We start from the raw sequence: 10,000 nt of genomic DNA, 5'->3' as shown, positions 1-10,000 counted from the left end.
GCCTCCTGTTGGACCGGTGTTGGGACGGGACAAAGCACTAATTGGGCAGCGCAGTAGGGAGGGACTGGAATAATCTTTACATCGTCGCATCTATTCACTGCAGAACTCAACACTTTGCTGACCATGGGAGCGGCCATATTGGACGATTTGTCGAGGTGCGTACGGAGGCTGTGTAGGATCTTCACACACCCCGCGCACTAATTCTAATACAAGCGGATGACTCCTATCAATCGGTGCTTCTCAGCGCAACAAAATCTGTGTGTGTGTGTGTGTGTGCGTGCGAGCGGTGCGGCGCGGCGAGGCGGGCGCGGACGAACGGGCGGATTTGCCGAAGAACTGGAATGAGCGGGGGATCTCGCCGGGCCTTTCGTTTATTGGGGAATGCGAGAAACGAGGCGTGAGATGCTCCGCTCCCTCCTCCTCCGCGGCGGCGTTGAAAGAAAAGGGAAAAGGGGAAAAAGATAATGGGCGCCTCAAATGGCGAATTCGAAAAAAAAGAGCCACGAGTCAAAAAGAGTTGTACAAAGCGTCACCGGTTGAGATCGAGCCTCGCACTCTCCTGCTGCCCTTCCTGCGCGGCGGATGTGTCGGCGTGTTTTAAAATTATTTTTTTTTTTTTCCGTGTCCATTAAACAGCTGATGCCGAGCAGCGGGAGAACACTTGATGGCATGAGAGGGAGAGAACACTTTCTTTTAAAACACTTTCCTCACACTTCACCACTGGTGGACGATAAGCCGAGAAGGGCGCCATTAGCCAGCATTCAAGCAGGGATAATGGCACACAGGTGTGCATGTGTGGGCGTGTGTGTGCGTGTGTGTGTGTGCGCGCGCGCGCATATGTGTGTATGTGTGTGTATGTGTGCGCACGCGTGTGTGTGTGTGTGTGTGTGTGTTTGTGTGGCTCCGGCTGTGGCTGCGGCTGTGTTGATTTAAGTGTGTCTAATGGAGGCAGTCTGCCACTTTCGTCGCTGGTTCTTTTCTTCTCTGAACACTTAAGGGGATTGACAATCCCAGATTATCATCAGCCTTAAATCAGCGGGAAAAATAACACAACATAATTGTATTGACAGCTAAGCTCCATTTTGGCACTTTCGCGGTGAGTCACCTCCAGTTAAGGTCACGCAGAAATTAAGGAAACAAATCAGAAAATATCTGTATCACTAAGTGTAAAGAAAGTGGTATAAAGAACCAGTGCGACACACATTAGGAAACTCAACAACAGGAATCATGAATCAAAACAATTATAATTTGCTGTTGCAGGACCTCTCCCTTAAACAAAGCAGCATTGTCTCTCTGATAATAGGTAATAAATCACAAAGGTTAAGCTTTTCAGAATAGAGCCGGCACATAATCTGCATTATATTTGCATGTGTGCCAGGGAGCTGAGGTATTTTCAAAGGAAACCATATAAAAACCCGAGGCTGGAGAGAGGGAGAGAGAGAGAGAGAGGGAGAGAGGGAGCGAGAGGGCGAGAGAGAGAGAGAGAGAGAGAGAGAGAGAGAGAGAGAGAGAGGAGGGGGTGGTGAGAGAGTGACGGAGATTGAAGACTTCTATTATCAGCTGGGCTCCTTTCTAAATGGAACTCGCAGCGCTGTCCCTCTTCACTCAACGCCTCGCGGCCTTAAGGACAAGTGCAAGGATGCTATCGGTTTCAACGGTGGCCTTACGGAGCGTTAAAAACGCAGGGATGTCGTAGGAATGCACCCGCTCCGTCAATGAGTGACAAAGATATCTATTTGCATCTCGCGCGAGTGTATTTTCCCTTCCCTATAATTCGGTGGTCGGCACCCCCCCCGCGGTTCTAGGGTGGCATGCGGGTCTTAAAGTCTTCGCAATCAAACAACGTGCTGTTCATGGAAAAGGACATGAGGTCTCCGGGTCACTCGGTGCTGCCGCATTAGAACTGAAACCAAAGCGAAATCCTAAAATTATTTGCGGTATTCAAGTATTCAGCGCGGCCGTATCAGAGGCATTTTGTCACGGCCACTAACACATGCCTTTGAGACGCGGCGCGGCGAATGGCGTGGGGAACAAGACTGTAATAAAAGTGTTATTTTATCTAACCTTATATAAAAAACTCAAAAAAATATACAAAAATATAAAAATCTCCTAAAGAGCTCTTCCAGTACTAAAGGTTGCCCCAAACTCTATAAAGAGTAACTCAACGCTGGCAAGAAACTGATGCTGCACCGGGCTCAGCTGCCCTCACCTGTCTGTCCTTAAACATGAAGCCATCGTACTTAATTTTCTATGGGCACTTTAGGAAAAAAAAAGAGCTTGAATGACATCATGATGGGCGTGTGGTCGACATTGCAACCTGAACGTTTGAACCTAAAGAGGCCGGTGCAACAACAGTTTTCTGCATTAGTGACCTAATTGAGTGAGTTACTATATAGCTACTGCATGGTTACAGTGTCTTGTAAGGTCAAACCTTGGCCAACTGTGCTTCTATATATACTTATGAGAGATATCTTCTATTTTACCATTTATGAGGTCAAAGCCCCTCCAGGCTATGTCATATAAGGAAAAGTGGACCCTCGCCCCCGCCTCCGCCCCTTCCTCCTTTCTTCCTCACTCTCGCTTCCTTTCCATTTCATTTCACGGCCCTTCAGAAGAGCCCCACAATTACCTCTTTGGGCGGCGGCGGCCCTGCCGAAACAGTGCCGGTGCTTTGCTCTGGCTAAGTGCCCTCTCAGAGCCTCCCTTGCTGGGACACCACAGACCGTCCGCTGGTCCGAAAACTCTGATCACTCGGCCAGACGCCAACACGCACCACCAGAGTGTGACGTGTTGAATTGGAAAAACATGGATGGGCGGTGGGATGTAGGGCTTTTTGGTTGATTCGGAAAGTTACAGTTTATACTATATATATATATATATATATTTTTTTTTTTCTTTATATATTTATATATTTATATATATATTGGAGAAAAGCAGGACTTTTGTCATTCAAATCTCTGAGGACTTGGTTGATGCTTTCCAGCCATCCAGCTGCGGCGCAGTTCACGCCTGGGTTTCCCCAAAAAGCCTCTTAGCGCTAAAACCATCTTTTGTCTATCAGCTCACAATGGGACAAGATGATTAGATGCCGATGGGAAGCCGCACGCGTTTCATCCCAGTTTGGCTCGTCTCTCAACCAGATCCGTAAGACGCCGCTGTCCAAAAACCAAACAAAACCGCAGGATGCTTTTCTGTGTGTGTGTGTGTGTGTGTGTGTGTGTGTGTGTGTGTGTGTTTGTGAGATTGCGAGAGCAGGAGGGAGAGAGCGCGAGAGAGAGATGGAATACCCACCTTCCTGTCAGGCCAGTTGTACTTGGCGAAGACGGCATCGTAGGTGTCCACCGCTCCGTCTGTCACCAGCATGATGGCCTGGCTGCACACGCTGCCCCTCCCCGTCTGGTTGTACTGGAGAGAGAGAGACAATTTCAGGAGAAATGTTAAAAAACTAGGGGTAGTAGGGGAGTACTGGCTCTTTGTGTTTGCGCGGTCAGAGTGTGCCGATACAAAAACTGAACCTTTTAACGAATGTGATATTTCGATCACTGCTTGTTCAAGACCCTGTGTGTTGGTCAGGAATTGATCAATTCCACAGGAGTTCAATAAAGTGCATCGCATTGTTTAAATGAAATCAGATTTAACGTTAAACTGTCACTTCAGCTCAGTCGTGAATGCATGTTGTTTTGCATATAAAAACAATATAGCTTGATAAATAAATTAATTTAAATATTGTGCAAAAATTCTATTCTATTAATCATTTCAAGCAGGGTGCCTAGAGCTCACTGTTCATCGGTTGGCTCAGGATTTGGTACGTCACTAACTGAGCCACATAAAAAGAGAGAAGAGAGAACTGTACTCAAGGATTGGCTACGACCATGGTTTCGAATGGAAGGGTGCTCTGAAACACTAAATTAAACTAAATCTGCCTTGTGGTTTCACACAAGCCAGATTTAGTTTAATGCTAGAAAATGTATAGATTTGATCGAGAATATTGTGCCCTATTTTAAGAAATTCGGACATACATTAGGGAGACATACATGTGCAAAAGGCCAAAAACATCTGAGTCTAAAAAGCCTGCAATATACTGTATATAGACAACGACGAAGACAGTGGTGGAAACCCACTTCCTCCATTGAGAATTTGGCTTTCCTTCGAGATTCAGAACACCTTATTTGGACTCACTTATTTGGGCATGGATGGCACAGAATACTATGTTAATTTAGAAAGTACAACAATGACCTCTGCTAGAATGCAATTTAATATATAGGCACTACTTAGATCAGACCTGGGCATTGTACGGCCCCCGGGCCACATACTGCCCTTTGGTTGACTCTGACCGGCCCGTGTAAGGTTCATTGGAAATTACAAAATAAACATATTTTCTAATTTTACCTCATGCATGGACTAAAGCTGCATTGCTTTTATTTTGAAGTTGTTTTTTATTCACGTACGCAATACGTATATCAAGACGTGCCCATGATTGGATCGTTGTCACAAGCAGGTCACAAGACAACTTTAGCCCTCAAAAATGTCCGCTCATGCTAAAAAAAGAAAGGTAGATGCCGAATGCAGGCTTTTCAACAAAAATTGGACTGCTAAGCATTTATTTACTTTAAATAAATAATTGTAGTTATAAATATATATAAATATAAATAAATATAAATAAATTTAAGGACTACAATTTGAGTCGGCATTACGAGGCGAAACACGCGGAGAAATACAAAAACTTGACTGATTCTGAAAGGGCGCGGACATCGGAAGCTTTGCTAGGTAAGCTGCAAAAGCAGCAAGGCTTTTTTACCAAGCTTCACACATCCAGGGATGCAGCAACCAAGACCAGCTTTGTGATATCCCACAAAATCGCTAAAAACAGTAAGCCATTCTCGGAGGGGGAGTTTGTCAAAGAGTGCTTGGTGGACTCTGCAGCACTAATATGCCCTGAAAAAAAAGGAGCATTTGAGCAAGTCCCGCCGTCCAGGCGAACCGTGACGAGAAGGATCGAGGAAATTGCGGGGAATCTGGAGCTTCAGCTGCAACGTGAAGTGGCAAGTTTTGACTTTTCCTCCTTGGCTTTGGACGAGAGCTGTGATGTCCGCGACACAGCCCAGCTACCTATATTTGTCCGTGGGATGACGGACTTCAAGATTACGGAGGAGCTGGCAGCAATGCGGTCGATGAAAGGGACGACGACAGGGAGCGATCTTTTTACAGAGGTAAAGGCATGCATGGACACCCTGGGTTTTGAAACGGGACAGACTGGCAGGTGTCACAAATCTTACAGGGAAAAATGTCGGACTTTAAAGATAAAGTGACTGAAATCGACGCAGATCAGAAATTGGTATTTTTGCATTGTATTATATATCAACATGTGTTGTGCAAGTCAGAAAAAAAAATTAACCATGTCATTGATGTTGTTACTAAAACAGTAAACTTCATCAGGGCACGGGCATTGATTCACACACAGTTTGTCGCACTTTTGGAGGAGCATGAGACTGAGCAAAGTGACATCGGCTACCACACGGCTGTCAGATGACATAGCCTGGGCAAAATGCTAAAAAGAGTTTGGGACCTGAATGCAGAGATTCGAGAGTTTTGTGAGAAGAAAGGCAAAGACATCCCAGAGCTCTCAGATGAGGACTGGATATCAGATTTTGCATTTGCTGTTGATGTGACTGCACTGATGAATGAACTGAACACCAAACTGCAAGGCAAGTGCCTTTCTGCTGGTTAGATCCTTATAGATCCTCTCTCACTGATGATCGTCTGTCAGCTGTGCTTCGCATCTCCACCTCAGACCTTCAACCCGACTTCGATGCACTCGTTAAAGCCCAGCAGAGACTAGATTTCTCTCACTGAACAAGAAAAAATAACTTAAAAACACCAAATGAGGTGGTCAGACTACAAATGTAGGCATGTGAAGGCACCAACTAGCAGTGAACTGGGACACTTTCTTTGGAAGCCTTTTCCTCAAAATCATAGTTCAGTGATGTTCAGTGACAGTTCAATATGATGTGTCTTGCTTAATGTTTGGAGCACAAATACAATATTGTGATGTCTTTAGAATGCTAAGAACCACTTTCCAACAGTATTTGAAACTCAAAATGTGTTTTGGAGGGAATGTGACTGAAAATGTTCACTAATATAAGTCACAAATGTAAAAAAAACAATTAATATTATGCAGAATTGAGTTCAGCCTTTTGGCCCGGCTCTCCATAATATTTTCTGTTTCTCATGTGGCCCCATGGAAAAAAATAATTACCCACCCCTGACTTAGATCATATACCATGGGGGGAATATTTGTAACTGCATTGTAATGACTGCATTGGTCAGACTTCTAACATGTTGTGTATAATTATTTTGGTGTAATCTGGCATGAATGGCTTTTTAATGTGTTTAAAATGCCTAGACACATTGGTTACACTGGTTTGTGTTTGATGTGTTCACCGGTGAATGTACGGAACTTGTTCCAATTAGTTCTGGTGTATGGGGTCAGAATAATATTGTAGAAGAGAAAGAAAAGGCCCCGCAGCCACCCCTGAGTCCCGTAGCCATACAGACACCCCTCGGCTGCAGGAAAGCTCCGAGCACCAAGCCCTGCAGCCACAGAAGACCCCCCCCAGCCTCCAGAGAAGCCCGGAGAGTCCAAAGCCCACGGAGCAACACCTGCACCCCTGAAGCGCAAACATACGACCCCCCCCACGCGCAGGCATAAGATGCACCTGCGAGAGCAGAACCTGGGCCGGGGGCGCCAGGCACGGACCACAGGCCCGGTGCTAGGTCCGATGCCGACAGACCGACACCCAGCCAGAAGCCCCCATTTCCACCACCAACGCCCTGCGCAAAGACAAGGCTCGCCATACCCCAACCGGCTAGATGCCCCACCCACCTGCAACCACCGAACGCCCATCCACTTCACCAAGTGTGCGGGACACCCCAACGGGGGGTGAACAGACTGCAAAAAGACAGATATTTGGCTCTCCACCACCACTGGCACCCAGGGCACCCGCCACGCAGTCAGAGCAAGGCCGGCAGCCGCCCTCTGGTACCACAAACCAGACCCAGGGGCAAGCCACCAGGTCCCGAATCCAGCAGGGGGCCCACCCAGTCGTCCCCGGCCAACCCACCAGCGCCCCACAGCCCCGGAAAGCCCAGTGCTCAACGTGGTTACTATGTTTCTGTGCGTGTGTAATGTGTGTGTGTGTGTGTGTGTAGCTGCTTCAACGTGTGTGTGTTGACTGATTGTTAGAATGACATTTCTGACCAGCAATTAATGACTTGTTTACTCAGCTTTTGCATGATTTAGCTGGTAACCAATTACAGATATTAATTAACTTTGTGTGTATTTGAATTTGTGTTTGTGTGTATGTTTTCGCGGTGTTTTGCTTACATCGTTGAGGAGGTTGAACGCCTCCGTCAGAGCCACGTCCAACATGCCGATGCCTTTAGCAAACAGCTTATCCAGGTGCTTCCGGAAGTGCTGCGGGAAAGATTTGAGAGAGACGATAATTAAATCATGTTGACAAGTGCGCAAATCCAACTGGAGCAACAAGGGAATATTAATTACAACCAGAATATTTGAAAGACTGTATCACAGCCTGCAATAAACAATGGGTGAAGGCGGTGGAAGAAAAAAAAAGAAGAGAAAACTGAAAAATAGCCGGGGAAATAAGAGTAGTCTGCGATTTTTGTTTTGGTAAATAGAGAGGGAAAGTACTTTTTTAAAGTCAATTTCACTCTTCATCTTGTTTGTGTGGTGCATGAGGACGACCCACCTTGTCAAAAGAGCCTGTACTGACAGTGTAATGGGATTTTCAACTTTTGACCGCAAGCAAACACATTATCGGGGAACGAAATGTCAGCTATTTTAATACCAAATTTCCTAATTCGCCTCCCACTCTTTTTTAGTTAGAAACTATCGGCAGCTGTGTGTGTGTATGTATGTGCGTGCGTGCGTGCGTGCGTGCGTGCGTGCGTGCGTGCGTGCGTGCGTGTGTGTGTGTTTGCGCGTGCGTGCGTGTGGCTTTTACATGAGACTGTCCATGTGTGTGATCCTCCTACAAAGGCAATTACTGGCATTTAATGGAGTTAAATGTTGTCAGTGAACTAACAGGTCCGGTCCGGTCTGACAGGATGACACTCTCTCACTCTTTCAAACACACACAGACAGACACGTGAAGCCTATTCCCAATGTAAATCTCTTTCCTCGCTATGTACATTGAGTCACTGGCATTGCAAAGCCGAGGTCTGTGGAATCTGATTCTATCCGTTTTCCCGGGGAAAAGTATGCACGTCTAGCCATGCTGAAAGGCGGGGCCGTCCTCTTCTTCAAATCCCTCATCCCTTTGGGATTAGGGGGAGGGGGGCTTTGGCTGCCAGAGGAATTGGGGTTAAGGGGTGTTGTCACACAGTTCTTTAAATGCGGGCTTGTAGAGTCCTTTGAGACTTTAACTGTGATAAAGGGCTGTACAAACAGACTGGAATTGATTTAAAGCTGTATCCTGGGGCAGCGCGGTCCATTCCAGCAGGTGCAAAATACATAAGTAACACTGCTGCTCATATTTTGAAGCAAAACGTCCACGGCTCCCCTTCATCCCTTAGTCTCTTCGGTTGCCACTTTCGTTTTTACGTCCTTCCATCCCTCCCTATCTTCTTCTGCTCCCCTCTCTCTCCCTCTCTCTGTCTCTCTCTCTCTCTCTCTCTCTCTCTCTCTCTCTCTCCCTGTTGATTCCATTTTGTTGGGAGAGCAGAGTCTCTCAGCACTCAGCAGGGGGTCCGTGCAGCATAAGGCCGTATCAGAGCACGCTCACTGGGTAGTCCATATGCACACAATCACACACGAGCACAAAGAAAACACTGAGAGCATTACTAAGCCCCTACACACAGATAGTCACAACCTTTCCTTGATGTGGATAAAGAGGTTAATCATTTTCAGCCATTACCTACTGTGTGTGTTGTCTGCACACATGCATGCACGCACGCACACGCGCACACACACACACACTCTCTGACATTGCAAATTGCTTAAACTTTATATTTCCAATGCCGAGGCATCTCTGATTAAAAAAAAAAAAAAAAACATTGTATAGAAAAGTAGAGGAAGACATGTAACTCTGGGTGAATGTGACATTGTGAACATAATAACGATGGGAGATTTATACCCCGGGGCGTGGTAATTATAAAATGAATAGGTTTTGTATAAAGTATGATGCCTCCCTTTCTGCCTCTGGGAAACCACAAAAGACACCTTATATCAAAATATGATGGGGGTCACTGCAGGCAGCTCACAAGTCAGCTGCTGGCTCCTCTCTCCATCCCTTCTGTTTTAACTCAAGGGAATGTTCTTGAGCTTCTGCTCATGAGCCTCCTGCTTCCTCCACCTTCCATGGAGCTATGATACCAGTGATGACCACAGGAATACCTCTGAGTCAAGTAACTGTGTCTCTCCAGTGCCCACACTGTTGGAAATGGTACCTCGTAAACAGGTATTGGCCCCGGGGCGCCGCGCCTCAAACCTGCCCAATAGAATGCATGTTGTCCAGGGAGGATCTGCTTTGAGCGCGTCCTGTCACTGATGCTGCTCCACCCAGGCTGTTTGTGCGGCAGGGAATAAAAGATGAACTTCGCCAGCCAAAAATAAGCATCCAGCCTCCTGTTCATTTCCTCATTTCTAAGTAATAGGATTCAGTAGTATTGTTCTGAAACTGCTAAACTGTGAAACCGGCATTAATCACAGAGAAGGCACGGCGAGCAGGGATTGAACCTTCTTCTACCTGATTACATGCTGCAACCCTCCTCGGGTCCCTGTTGCCACATAGAATCAGAAAAACACTCATCTGTATGTGTACGTACTAGGGATGCAACGATACACGGTATGTTATCGAACCGTTCGCTACGCCCCCAACGGTTCAATACGCAGACGTGAACCGCAATATTACTGTACAATACCACGGTAGAAGTCTACTGGAAGCGCAGCGTACGAGCGCGGCATGCAGTATTTCGCTAT

General features: G+C 46.4%; 1 protein-coding gene across 1 annotated transcript in view; it reads right to left on the bottom strand.

The window, feature by feature from the left end:
- Positions 1-10,000, bottom strand: part of cacna2d3a (calcium channel, voltage-dependent, alpha 2/delta subunit 3a) — a gene marked incomplete at both ends in the record, with an annotated part of 135,711 nt that overhangs the window by 57,773 nt on the left and 67,938 nt on the right. Inside the window, 2 exons of the mRNA XM_080015221.1 lie at positions 3,292-3,405; positions 7,385-7,474. Coding sequence (XP_079871347.1) covers positions 3,292-3,405; positions 7,385-7,474 — 204 coding nt within the window. The remainder of the gene's footprint in view (positions 1-3,291; positions 3,406-7,384; positions 7,475-10,000) is intronic.

Source organism: Zeus faber (genome assembly GCF_960531495.2).
Source record: "Zeus faber genome assembly, chromosome: 15".
Lineage (NCBI taxonomy): Eukaryota > Metazoa > Chordata > Actinopteri > Zeiformes > Zeidae > Zeus > Zeus faber.
Note: the sequence above shows the minus strand (reverse complement) of the source record. Positions and strands in the feature narration are given on the sequence as shown.